Below are 15,008 nucleotides of genomic sequence, written 5' to 3'. Positions count from 1 at the left end.
CATATTTTTCCTGAACACTCCATAAACACGCTGTTAGGTATTTTAGTACCATGGTAGCATTTACTGGATATTGTTTTATAGTGACATTATGCAGGAAAACTCTGTCATTCAATAAGGCCCCTTTGTTTTAGTTATTTTTCTCTTTGACCCAAGAATTGATGTGTGAGAATCACAGGCTGGTACAAGGTTGAAATACCACAGAGATCACTCCCTCAGCTACATTAGTTTCTTAATCTTTTAGGAGACGCCTGTTGAGGCCAAATGGTTTGTTTCAGATTTCACTAATGTAAGAACTCTTCGTTTTGTGCCTTGAAAATATGTCGCTGAGATAATCACAATTGTAGCTGAACTGATACACTACACAAAGGATGCTTCTTCACCCATGGGCAGGAAGACGCTGCCTTATCTTGGTCTGTACTGGTTTAAACTGATAAATCTGCTGTCTCATGAATTTTACCCTCTATATAAACTGTTGTACTTGTGAATAAAGTTGAGTCACTTTGGGAAGACAATCTAAAGCAGTCTCTGTTTTCTTGTTCTCCCAAGCTGCTCCCGAGCTCGTACTAACACGCTGAATGGCATGCTTGAATATTACTTGAGAATATATTTGACTGTGTTACAGACTAAGGGACATTCTCTGCTGATAGGTGAAGGTACATTCTCTGCTGATAGACGTCCACGCCTCGAAGGAAGTCGATCCACGGATTAGGCCCTGGAAACCGTTTCCTTCAATTTTGGTGTCAGAAGTGGGATCCTGACGAAGGTAGGCACTCGTCTTTTATTTTACAAGACTGTGTTATGCCTTTCTCAGTGATCCACATAGAAACGGGATACGCTGACGAGGCCTTCTTCAGTGGCCCACATAGTAACAAGTGGGATACACTGAGGAGCCTTCTTTAGTGGCCCACATAGAAACACAGGAAGTTGCCTGTTGTTTTGTAAATAAAAGCAGAAAGGACACAGGAAGTTGCCTGCTGTCATAAACTAAGAAGTTGCTCACCAGCAGAAAGGACACAGGAAGTTGCCTGGGGTCATAAACTAAGAAGTTGCTCACCAGCAGAAAGGACACAGGAAGTTGCCTGCTGTCATAAACTAAGAAGTTGCTCACCAGCAGAAAGGACACAGGAAGTTGCCTGGGGTCATAAAACGAGAAGTTGCTCGTTAAAAAGTGAGAAGTTGCTCACTAAAAAGATAAAATTGCTAGCAAAAAATCAAGTAACCTCAGGTGTGCCACAGCAAAAATAAATACTAACCTAAATCCTCCTAGCGTGTAAACCCCTCTGGAAATCACTGAACATGGGTCAGAATTATTCAAAGACCACAGACAGGTCCGATAAAAAATCTAAAGTACCTGTAAAACCAAAAATCCAGAACGTGTGGAAGTGCTTATGTGACTGACTTTGTTTACAACTTACGGACTGTAAGTTCAATGCATTCTAATTTATTTCCGGAGCCCTATCCCGAACGATTATCGCCAGAAAACAGGTCAGTAAAACTGAAGGCCAGTGCAGATACTACCACGAAAGCTAAAAGTGTTAAGATAAAGTTGAATTTTGATGTAGAAGGCTCAGAGGAAAGTGAGAAACTAATGTATGCAGGATTACCCGCTCCAGCACAGCAAGGAAGTTTCAGAGGACGGAAGGATAAAAGTAGAGATATGTGTTTTTATTGTGGCTCAGTTTTCCAGCAGCCGCAGACACCCAGAGCAAAAATGAATTTGTGTATTTCATTTAACATAAAGGGTGAAATGTTTGCTGACACTGATAACAGCTTATGTTTTCTCTGCCCTATGTACCGACATGATGGAGAAGGAACATCCTCTGTGTCAGCTGGACCCTCAGCAGAGAATGAACTCAACATCCTTTTTGTCCGGTACTCTATGTCACACACTGTGCCAAAAAAAAAACGTGTACAGACGCCACTACCAGGTAATCCCATGACTGGGAGCCACACTTTTGTTTCTCTAAGGTCAAACAGTGATTTTGTTACATAACTCAGACATAGTTTATGACATAACTACACCATGTCGTCACATAGATCTAACCTACCCTATCGACTGTACTATTTCTGCACTTACCTTGCCAGCTGAATACCAGAATATGACATTGTGGTCTAAAAGTGAGAATGATATAGGATTTATTGACTGTACACTTTATCACGTACACCTATTAAAACACAACAAGCCAGTATATGTCAAGCAACATCCCATTTCCACGGAAAAAGCCGCAGCCCTAGATGTCATGATAGGAGATTTATTGACTACAGGAGTAATAAAGCCCACACTCCTGTCAATCCTGTGCCAAAGCCTAACAAACCTGGCGTATGGCGTTTCATACAAGACTTAAGGCAAATTAATGCAGTCAACATTCCTCTGCCACCTCTCGTTTCAGATGTTCACAGCATATTGACATGCATTGCATACACATTTTACCGTGGTGGATTTATGCTCCGCTCCTTTTTCTCAGTACCTGTGCATGAAGACACACAGCCGTTATTTGCATTCACACATAGAAATAAGCAGTACACTTGGACTCGTCTGCCTCAAGGCATGATAGACAGCCCTGCTGCTTTCTCAATGGTGATCTGTGCTACCCTGGACAGCTTTACTCCTCCAGGGCTGCACCCTGATCCACACGTGGATGACCTCCTCCTCTGTGCTCCGAGTGAAAAACTATGTCAAACTGCTACACACATGCTTCTCCAGCACCTCCAAAAAACTGGCCACAAAGCATCAGCAAAGAAAATGCAGTACTGTCAGACTTCTGTTCAATATTTGGGATTCACACTGTCTCACGGAAAACGTTCCATGACTGCAGACAGGGTCAAAGCTGTGACCTCCGTCCCTCGGCCCACTACACAGAAGGAAATGTTGTCCTTCCTGGGCATGGTGAACTATTGCAGACAGTGGATACCAGACTGTTCTTTTCATGACCACATTCTGCGTGACTGTTGTAAAAAAGACAAGCCTCCTCGAATACTGTGATCCACAGAAATGACTGCCTCTTTCAATGCATTAAAGGGAGTGCTGACCTCCGCCACTCAAAGGTGCTGCCTGAATTGTTCAGGGAATGCCGGCCTGCCTGAGAGCAGTAGCAGCTTGCTCTATCATGATAAGGGACTGCGAGAAGCTCACACTCTCACATGACACTATTCTACACACCAATCACCAGGTCACGACCATTCTAGCAAACATAACTACACAACACATGACCGCACAACGTCGCTCAGGTTATGAAGCTACACTGACTTCAACAGCAAATCTCACTATAAAAGCAAGCAGCACACCCAATTCGCCAGCACACTTACTTATTCGTATGCTGTGTTCCTCTGACCGACAGGATGGTTCAGACGACCCTGACGATCATGACTGCATGACACGTATACAGGAATCCACAGCACCATGTCCAGATTTAGAGCAAACACCTATCCCAGACTCAGCCACGGTTTATGTGGACGGGTCCTGTTCAAGGCCGAGTGACAACTCATTTCTTTGTGGCTATTCAGTGGTAACAGTGCCTGACATCATACTAGAGGCTCACTCATTACCATTTCACTCAGCACAAAAAGCAGAGCTCATGGCTTTAATACGCGCCTGTGAGCTACATTTGGATAAGCATGTGACAATTTACGCAGACAGCCGCTATGCATTTGGCGCTGTGCATGACTTTGGCACATTGTGGAGACAGAGAGGATTTAGATCTGCTGATGGAAAATAAATTGCTAATTCTGATCTTGTGCAAAGACTTTTTCAGGCTATACAGCTGCCATCGGCCGTTGCAGTTGTAAAAACGAAAGGACACAGTACAGCTGACACAGACGAAGCAACAGGTAATGCCTTAGCAGACGTGACAGCCAAGGCTGCAGCTCCCACCTCCGCAGGAAGTATTATCTGTGCCCCTACAGCTGCCACTTGTTACACTCCCAGACTATTTAGAAACAAATGTTGATTTAAAATTTATACAAGAGCAAGCCTCTGCATGTGATTACACCTGTTGGGAGAATAATGACTGTACCTTAGATGACAGAGATGGCTTATACAAAATCTTAAGGGTTTGATTGCCCTCCCATATTCCCTGATGCCAGTCCTTGCCCGACATTTTCACTGTGTGAGTCATGTCGGACAAAGAGGGGTAATAGGGGCAATAAAATCAAGATTTGTAATTGAGAAAACATCACATGCAGTAAAAGCATATTAGCAACCTGTCTAACATGTGCACGAACTAATGTAGGAAAATCAAAAGCGAAACATCAGCATTTACCACAACCAGATTTTCCATTTCATACATTATGACTCCATCTGCAGTAACCAAATTATTTCCATTTGAAATAAGACTATTTCCAACACCATGGTCAACTTCCAGAGGGGCACCGCTAGTAGAAGGTGATGTATATTGCATTGTCCACTGATGTTCACAACCTGGTAGAAAAACTGAATAATAACTATCAGAAAGTTTGTCTCTCTCAGCTTTTCCCCTCCACGGTTCCACAAGTGGAGACAAGGAGATGCGTGTTGGAGAAGTCACTAAAACCAAGGACACTCTGGGAGGCCGCGCGTGTTCCAGCCCCAGACTGTACTGGCAGTGACGAAGAACCAGCATCCTCACAGACAGACAACCTCAGTGGATTCATGCCAGCAGGGTTAAGACCAGCCCCACCAAACCACCTAAGGCGTCGGATCAAGTAGATGACGTCTCCGGCGAGCCAGCGCCCGGATTCAATACACCTATAGATGACGACTCAGGCGAGCCAGCGCCCGGATCCAATACACCTACACACACACAATCACTGATTAACACACAACGCCGGAAAGAGCCAAGACTCAGAAAGCCCTTTGATCCCCCGCCTGAACAACAACAAGGTACTCGAACATCCAGCAGGAACAGAAAGCCTAGAGTACCACACAATGTCTAACCTGATAAAGATAGACTCATTTCATCCTGATAATGGAGAAAATGAAATGCCCATTGTCATCACACGAACCTGGGACCAGGCCAGGAGACGACTAAAGAACTGTCTTTTTTATATATTTAGGTTATTAATCATATCTACTGCATTAACCTTAGGATTTTTATTTACTATTTCGTATTGTAAAGTGCAACCCTGTTCACATTTCTGCAAGCCACATTTTCAATGATAACCCATATAGCTACTAGTACAGCTACTTCAATGTATTTGCAATTAGCACAAATTGATCCTGAGGATGTGCCAGATGTTACCAATGATGTTCCTGATGTGTATATTGAACATTAGGTTGTGAACTATTACATTTTATGATTTGCTTTTTATATTATGTTATTACATTTGTGATTTTTCCTTTCTATTTGAGTTATTATTTTTAAAAATAATAAAAGAGGGGAACTGTTAGGTATTTTAGTACCATGGTAGCATTTACTGGATATTGTTTTATAGTGACATTATGCAGGAAAACTCTGTCATTCAATAAGGCCCCTTTGTTTTAGTTATTTTTCTCTTTGACCCAAGAATTGATGTGTGAGAATCACAGGCTGGTACAAGGTTGAAATACCACAGAGATCACTCCCTCAGCTACATTAGTTTCTTAATCTTTTAGGAGACGCCTGTTGAGGCCAAATGGTTTGTTTCAGATTTCACTAATGTAAGAACTCTTCGTTTTGTGCCTTGAAAATATGTCGCTGAGATAATCACAATTGTAGCTGAACTGATACACTACACAAAGGATGCTTCTTCACCCATGGGCAGGAAGACACTGCCTTATCTTGGTCTGTACTGGTTTAAACTGATAAATCTGCTGTCTCATGAATTTTACCCTCTATATAAACTGTTGTACTTGTGAATAAAGTTGAGTCACTTTGGGAAGACAATCTAAAGCAGTCTCTGTTTTCTTGTTCTCCCAAGCTGCTCCCGAGCTGCTCGTACTAACACGCTGAATGGCATGCTTGAATATTACTTGAGAATATATTTGACTGTGTTACAGACTAAGGGACATTCTCTGCTGATAGGTGAAGGTACATTCTCTGCTGATAGACGTCCACGCCTCGAAGGAAGTCGATCCACGGATTAGGCCCTGGAAACCGTTTCCTTCACACGCTAACAGATAAAACAAACATTTTTTTTTAAAAAAAACTTCTGGCGGTGAATTAACGTTAGAGTTCAAGTTAAAGTTATTTTTTATGACAGGAAGTGGCCTGCTACGTTTATTTCACAAGTTCAAACCGGAGCAATGCGGTCATATCGTAACCCTACGGACTTTGCCTAAACTGTTAATAATTTATAAAGGTTTCTCCATTTTGGTGGATTGGGATGTTTTAAAACAGCAGGTTGTTTAAAGTACATTAGTAAGAAAACTCCGGTATCCAAACATGAAGGTCCTGAACAGAGACGAGCTGCAGGTCGCTGAAGGAGTTCTGCTCAAACACTTACCGAAGAGTTATAAGGTATCTGCGACATAAACCGCGTGTCTTTGTGCTTTACAGCCTCAGCAGCGCTTAAAAGTGTTTCGTGCTTTCAGGTGTACGGTTTCCTGTACGGAATCAACAGGAACAAACCGACTACACTAGAAGTTGTGGTCGATACGTGGCCTGATTTCAAAGTTATCATCTGCAGACCGGACCCCGAGGTGTGTTTAAATCCCGTCAGAAAACTGTGGATAGCTTTTCAAGACGGAAATCTTTCGCTTGTCACGTGATTGTGACAGCTTTTGTTTATTTCACAGAACAAGCGTGACCTGAATTTCATGAAAAAGATGGCATACTACAGCACGGATGAACAGAGTTTGAGGAAAATGCTGACAGACGAGAATGCAGTTGATTGGAGCACTTATTTCATGATAGGAGGTGAGCTCAGATCACTGCAGAAAATAAGCACGAAATAAATATGGTGGCTTTTACGTCACTACATTTGACAGCTGTTACTATTTACACAGTTTTATAGACAGAGCACACACTGTACAATATTCTAATAAAAAGTTTAATATTTATGTGGACATTTTTCCTGAATTAAATACAAAACTGCTTGGATAACCTCTTGCGAGGAAAAAGAAGAGAAAGAAATTCATGTGAATACTTTCCATTCGACAGGGCTTGATGTTTCCCATGCACCAATGCTTAAACAAGTGTCTTCTGACAGAAGAGTGAACCACAAAGTCTATACTTTGATGCATCTTCTGTATTTGCCAGACGCCAACCATCTCCACATGCCAGTGGTTGACAGGTATAATTTGATAATTAAGATGCACTTTAAGTTATATCTGTGTATAAGTTATGATTTTAAAAACACGTTAAAAAAGACCATCCTGTGTCAGTTGTAAGGTTATACATATCGGCATTTTTTTTAATGGCTGTCTTTAGCAAGTCTTAAAATTAGGTCACACAACATATTACACTGTCATGACCTAACAGAAACTAAGCCATAAAACAGAAGCTGTGTAATAAGGTTCTGCCACAGCATTTCAGTCAGGTTGAGGTCTGGACTTTGTTCCATCTGTTCTTTTCAGTCATTCTGTGGTAGATTTATTGCTGTGCTTGGGATCATTATCATGTTGGATGACCCATTTTAGGCCAGTCTTTAGCTGTCAGCCAGATGTCGCCACATGTAACACTACAATGCTTTAATATACAGAGGAATATACAGTGGTCTACTCAAAGACTGCAAGGTGCCCCAGTCCTTTGGCTTCCCAGACTAATGGGTTTTAATAATTGCCTCTTTAATATTATTCCTACTTGGCACCTTACCAGCAAACTGCTCAAGCTTCTGCTTTTATAGAGGTTTACACACTTTCTTCTGATACTTTGATTATCAACATCTGACTGCTGCTTACCTTCCTCATTCAGTGGAAATAGTAAAACCCAGTATGAAGGCAAAAACACGCCAGTCCACTGTGGTCATTTCACACTTAGCCCTTCCAAAATTTGAAATGTATTAAGTACATTCCAGGGTCATTAATCATCAGAAACTATTAAGGTAGTCGGCTAGTATGTATTTACATGATGTAAATGTGTTAGTACTCTCTTTTTAAACACTTACTGCAGATTACTGCAACTTACTGTAACTTCTACATGCATGTACATTTCATGGCTTGGAGAGGCAAAGCGACAAATGGACACGGTGGACCGGCATGTTTATTACATGTTTTGCAGCGAGATCAGGTTCAATAGTAATAGTATAGTTAGTTTTTCACATACTGCTTCTGCATTTTGGCTCGGTATTTGTTCAATAAACAACGACACAGTGTATTATCTTATGTTTTGTTGATCTGTGGTTGTATTTACCTTATTTTAAGCTCTAATCAAGACCAAATGATGTTTATTATGTAGTTATATATAAAATATTAGACTTTAAGGAGACTGTACATTTTTTCACTATGACTGTAAATATGCTTCAGAGCAATGTAAATTATATTGCTTCTCAACAACTTTGGTTTTTCGTTCTACAGTGAGCTTGAGTCGAGGATTTCGTCTCTTAATCTTTCCCACGTTGACTTGGTGAATAAAACCTGGAAGTTCGGAGGAGACGAGAAGGGTTACAGGAAGATTGAAAACCTAATCAGTAACTTCCCATCATGCTGCATCACAGACAGCCAGGGTCAGCCCGTGTCCTGGATACTTGTGTATGATTACTGTGCTCTGGGAATGTTGTATACGCTGCCAGAGCACAGAGGGAAAGGATACGCCAAAATCGTGATCAGCACTTTGGCCAAGAAACTCCATGCTGAGGGTTACCCGGTGTTCTGCTACATAGAAGAGGACAATGTGCTGTCCTACAAGCTCTTTAAAAACATGGGCTTCATTGAGGATCCTTCTTACAGGGCTGCATGGTTGGAGTTCAATTTTTCAGATTAGAGTCAACATCTTTTATATGTACGTCCAACATTTGTATCACGTTGCTGTTAGGTATTTTAGTACCATGGTAGCATTTACTGGATATTGTTTTATAGTGACATTATGCAGGAAAACTCTGTCATTCAATAAGGCCCCTTTGTTTTAGTTATTTTTCTCTTTGACCCAAGAATTGATGTGTGAGAATCACAGGCTGGTACAAGGTTGAAATACCACAGAGATCACTCCCTCAGCTACATTAGTTTCTTAATCTTTTAGACGCCTGTTGAAGGCCAAATGGTTTGTTTCAGATTTCACTAATGTAAGAACTCTTCGTTTTGTGCCTTGAAAATATGTCGCTGAGATAATCACAATTGTAGCTGAACTAATAAACTACACAAAGGATGCTTCTTCACCCATGGGCAGGAAGACGCTGCCTTATCTTGGTCTGTACTGGTTTAAACTGATAATCTGCTGTCTCATGAATTTTACCCTCTATATAAACTGTTGGACTTGTGAATAAAGTTGAGTCACTTTGGGAAGACAATCTAAAGCAGTCTCTGTTTTCTTGTTCTCCCAAGCTGCTCCCGAGCTGCTCGTACTAACACGCTGAATGGCATGCTTGAATATTACTTGAGAATATATTTGACTGTGTTACAGACTAAGGGACATTCTCTGCTGATAGGTGAAGGTGCATTCTCTGCTGATAGACGTCCACGCCTCGAAGGAAGTCGATCCACGGATTAGGCCCTGGAAACCGTTTCCTTCAATTTTGGTGTCAGAAGTGGGATCCTGACGAGGGTAGGCACTTGTCTTTTTATTTTATAAGACTGTGTTATGCCTTTCTCAGTGATCCACATAGAAACGGGATACGCTGACGAGGCCTTCTTCAGTGGCCCACATAGTAACAAGTGGGATACACTGAGGAGCCTTATTTAGTGGCCCACATAGAAACACAGGAAGTTGCCTGTTGTTTTGTAAAATAAAAGCAGAAAGGACACAGGAAGTTGCCTGCTGTCATAAACTAAGAAGTTGCTCACCAGCAGAAAGGACACAGGAAGTTGCCTGGGGTCATAAAACGAGAAGTTGCTCGTTAAAAAGTGAGAAGTTGCTCACTAAAAAGATAAAATTGCTAGCAAAAAATCAAGTAACCTCAGGTGTGCCACAGCAAAAATAAATACTAACCTAAATCCTCCTAGCGTGTAAACCCCTCTGGAAATCACTGACCATGGGTCAGAATAATTCAAAGACCTTAGACGGGTCCGATAAAAAATCAAAATTAACTGTAAAACCGAAAAAAATAAAATATAAAATCACAAATAGCGGACCACCACTTGGGTGGGCCTGATTATAGATATATATTATGTCAACGAATTCCAGGTGTGACTGAATCTCAGCTTATTGAAGAAGTAGAGGAACTAGACCCTAAAAATGACCAAGCAGCCAACACCACCTCGTTTTTGTGGATAAACGATGACAAAATCACAGCCTTTTTTCAAAATCTAAAGAAATTTCTGCTCACAATGTCTAGAGATAAAATTGATTTAAATGCAGTAACCATGTGTAAGCAAAAGCCAGATGAATCCATTCTAGTGTTTATGAAACGTTTCACGCACTGCTGGACTAATGAGGCATGCATGCCTGAAGGTGGAAATGATCAGATTTTCATAACAACATTCTTAAACAATATTCATCCAGAATGTTCACAACTATTGAAGATGACTGCCACTGATAATCTCTATGACATGAAAATAAAGAACTTTATCACACTTGTCAAAACAAAAGCTGGTGCAGATCTTTTCCCCAACAGCACGAAGGCTAAAAGTGTTAAGATAAAGTTGAATTTTGATGTAGAAGGCTCAGAGGAAAGTGAGAAACTAATGTATGCAGGATTACCCGCTCCAGCACAGCAAGGAAGTTTCAGAGGACGGAAGGATAAAAGTAGAGATATGTGTTTTTATTGTGGCTCAGTTTTCCAGCAGCCGCAGACACCCAGAGCAAAAATGAATTTGTGTATTTCATTTAACATAAAGGGTGAAATGTTTGCTGACACTGATAACAGCTTATGTTTTCTCTGCCCTATGTACCGACATGATGGAGAAGGAACAGACTCTGTGTCAGCTGGACCCTCAGCAGAGAATGAACTCAACATCCTTTTTGTCCGGTACTCTATGTCACACACTGTGCCAAAAAAATGTGTACAGACGCCACTACCAGGTAATCCCATGACTGGGAGCCACACTTATGTTTCTCTCACACTGTTCAACAACATGATAACTGCTCACACAAGTGAAGGTCAAACAGTGATTTTGTTACATAACTCAGACATAGGTTATGATATAACTACACCATGTCGTCACATAGATCTAACCTACCCTATCGACTGTACTATTTCTGCACTTACATTGCCAGCTGAATACCAGAATATGACATTGTGGTCTAAAAGTGAGAATGATATAGGATTTATTGACTGTACACTTTATCACGTACACCTATTAAAACACAACAAGCCAGTATATGTCAAGCAACATCCCATTTCCACGGAAAAAGCCGCAGCCCTAGATGTCATGATAGGAGATTTATTGACTACAGGAGTAATAAAGCCCACACTCCTGTCAATCCTGTGCCAAAGCCTAACAAACCTGGCGTATGGCGTTTCATACAAGACTTAAGGCAAATTAATGCAGTCAACATTCCTCTGCCACCTCTCGTTTCAGATGTTCACAGCATATTGACATGCATTGCATACACACTTTACCGTGGTGGATTTATGCTCCGCTCCTTTTTCTCAGTACCTGTGCATGAAGACACACAGCCGTTATTTGCATTCACACATAGAAATAAGCAGTACACTTGGACTCGTTTGCCCCAAGGCATGATAGACAGCTCTGCTGCTTTCTCAATGGTGCTTCATTCCTCCAGAGGGCTGTACTCTGATCCAGTATGTAGATGATCTCCTCCTCTGTGCTGAAAGTGAAAAACTATGTCAAACTGCTACACACATGCTTCTCCAGCACCTCCAAAAGACTGGCCACAAAGCATCAGCAAAGAAAATGCAGTACTGTCAGACTTCTGTTCAATATTTGGGATTCACACTGTCTCACGGAAAACGTTCCATGACTGCAGACAGGGTCAAAGCTGTGACCTCCGTCCCTCGTCCCACTACACAGAAGGAAATGTCGTCCTTCTTAGGCATGGTGAACTATTGCAGACAGTGGATACCAGACTGTTCTTTTCATGACCACATTCTGCGTGACTGTTGTAAAAAAGAGAAGCCTCCTCGAATACTGTGATCCACAGAAATGACTGTCTCTTTCAATGCATTAAAGGGAGTGCTGACCTCCGCCACTCAAAGGTGCTGCCTGAATTGTTCAGGGAATGCCGGCCTGCCTGAGGGCAGTAGCAGCTTGCTCTATCATGATAAGGGACTGCGAGAAGCTCACACTCTCACATGACACTATTCTACACACCAATCACCAGGTCACGACCATTCTAGCAAACATAACTACACAACATATGCAAATCTCACCATAAAAGCGAGCAGCACACCCAATTCGCCAGCACATTTATTGATCCTATGCTGTGTTCTTCTGACCGACAGGATGGCTCAGACAGGCTTGACGATCATGACTGCATGACACGTATACAGGAATCCACAGCATCACGTCCAGATTTAGAGCAAACACCTATCCCAGACTCAGCCACGGTTTATGTGGACGGGTCCTGTTCAAGGCCGAGTGACAACTCATTTCTTTGTGGCTATTCAGTGGTAACAGTGCCTGACATCATACTAGAGGCTCACTCATTACCATTTCACTCAGCACAAAAAGCAGAGCTCATGGCTTTAATACGCGCCTGTGAGCTCCATTTGGATAAGCGTATGACAATTTACACAGACAGCCGCTATGCATTTGGCGTCGTACATGACTTTGGCACATTGTGGAGACAGAGAGGATTTAGATCTGCTGATGGAAAATAAATTGCTAAATTCTGATTTTGTTCAAAGACTTTTTCAGGCTATACAGCTGCCATCGGCCGTTGCAGTTGTAAAAACGAAAGGACACAGTACAGCTGACACAGACGAAGCAACAGGTAATGCCTTAGCAGACGTGACAGCCAAGGCTGCAGCTGCATCACAGCTCCCACCTCCGCAGGAAGTATTATCTGTGCCCCTACAGCTGCCACTTGTTACACTCCCAGACTATTTAGAAACAAATGTTGATTTAGAATTTATACAAGAGCAAGCCTCTGCATGTGATTACACCTGTTGGGAGAATAATGACTGTACCATAGATGACAGAGATGGCTTATACAAAATCTTAAGGGTTTGATTGCCCTCCCATATTCCCTGATGCCAGTCCTTGCCCGACATTTTCACTGTGTGAGTCATGTCGGACAAAGAGGGGTAATAGGGGCAATAAAATCAAGATTTGTAATTGAGAAAACATCACATGCAGTAAAAGCATATTAGCAACCTGTCTAACATGTGCACGAACTAATGTAGGAAAACCAAAAGCAAAACATCAGCATTTACCACAACCAGATTTTCCATTTCATACATTATGACTCCATCTGCAGTAACCAAATTATCTCCATTTGAAATAAGACTATTTCCAACACCATGGTCAGCTTCCAGAGGGGCACCGCTAGTAGAAGGTGATGTATATTGCATTGTCCACTGATGTTCACAACCTGGTAGAAAAACTGAATAATAACTATCAGAAAGTTTGTCTCTCTCAGCTTTTCCCCTCCACAGTTCCACCAGTGGAGACAAGGAGATGCATGTTGGAGAAGTCACTAAAACCAAGGACTCTCTGGGAGGCCGCGCGTGTTCCAGCCCCAGACTGTACTTGCAGTGACGAGAACCAGCATCCTAACAGACGGACAACCTCAGTGGATTCATGCCAGCAGGGTTAAGACCAGCCCCACCAAACCACCTAAGGCGTCGGATCAAGTAGATGACGTCTCCGGCGAGCCAGCGCCCGGATTCAATACACCTATAGATGACGACTCAGGCGAGCCAGCGCCCGGATCCAATACACCTACACACACACAATCACTGATTAACACACAACGCCGGAAAGAGCCAAGACTCAGAAAGCCCTTTGATCCCCCGCCTGAACAACAACAAGGTACTCGAACATCCAGCAGGAACAGAAAGCCTAGAGTACCACACAATGTCTAACCTGATAAAGCTAGACTCGTTTCATCCTGATAATGGAGAAAATGAAATGCCCATTGTCATCACACGACGCTTATACGGTGTCTCTCGAACCTGGGACCAGGCCAGGAGACGACTAAAGAACTGTCTTTTTTATATATTTAGGTTATTAATCATATCTACTGCATTAACCTTAGGATTTTTATTTACTATTTCGTATTGTAAAGTGCAACCCTGTTCACATTTCTGCAAGCCACATTTTCAATGATAACCCATATAGCTACCAGTACAGCTACTTCAATGTATTTGCAATTAGCACAAATTGATCCTGAGGATGTGCCAGATGTTACCAATGATGTTCCTGATGTGTATATTGAACATTAGGTTGTGAACTATTACATTTTATGATTTGCTTTTTATATTATGTTATTACATTTGTGATTTTTCCTTTCTATTTGAGTTATTATTTTAAAAAATAATAAAAGAGGGGAACTGTTAGGTATTTTAGTACCATGGTAGCATTTACTGGATATTGTTTTATAGTGACATTATGCAGGAAAACTCTGTCATTCAATAAGGCCCCTTTGTTTTAGTTATTTTTCTCTTTGACCCAAGAATTGATGTGTGAGAATCACAGGCTGGTACAAGGTTGAAATACCACAGAGATCACTCCCTCAGCTACATTAGTTTCTTAATCTTTTAGACGCCTGTTGAAGGCCAAATGGTTTGTTTCAGATTTCACTAATGTAAGAACTCTTCGTTTTGTGCCTTGAAAATATGTCGCTGAGATAATCACAATTGTAGCTGAACTAATAAACTACACAAAGGATGCTTCTTCACCCATGGGCAGGAAGACGCTGCCTTATCTTGGTCTGTACTGGTTTAAACTGATAATCTGCTGTCTCATGAATTTTACCCTCTATATAAACTGTTGGACTTGTGAATAAAGTTGAGTCACTTTGGGAAGACAATCTAAAGCAGTCTCTGTTTTCTTGTTCTCCCAAGCTGCTCCCGAGCTCGTACTAACACGCTGAATGGCATGCTTGAATATTACT

General features: G+C 41.7%; 1 protein-coding gene across 1 annotated transcript; it reads left to right on the top strand.

The window, feature by feature from the left end:
- Positions 1–35: 35 nt before the first annotated feature.
- On the top strand, positions 36–8,856 carry LOC146695712 (glycine N-acyltransferase-like protein 3). Its single transcript, XM_085478088.1, has 5 exons — positions 36–6,413; positions 6,488–6,595; positions 6,692–6,812; positions 7,056–7,188; positions 8,411–8,856. Exons 1-5 carry the CDS (start codon positions 6,339–6,341, stop codon positions 8,814–8,816), a joined length of 843 nt encoding a protein of 280 aa, XP_085334214.1. The 5' UTR covers positions 36–6,338; the 3' UTR covers positions 8,817–8,856.
- Positions 8,857–15,008: the final 6,152 nt, after the last annotated feature.

Source organism: Copadichromis virginalis, linkage group LG13 (assembly GCF_057382275.1).
Source record: "Copadichromis virginalis isolate Kocher_CV1m ecotype Utaka linkage group LG13, C_Virginalis_male_GT1.1, whole genome shotgun sequence".
Taxonomy (NCBI): domain Eukaryota; kingdom Metazoa; phylum Chordata; class Actinopteri; order Cichliformes; family Cichlidae; genus Copadichromis; species Copadichromis virginalis.
Note: the sequence above shows the minus strand (reverse complement) of the source record. Positions and strands in the feature narration are given on the sequence as shown.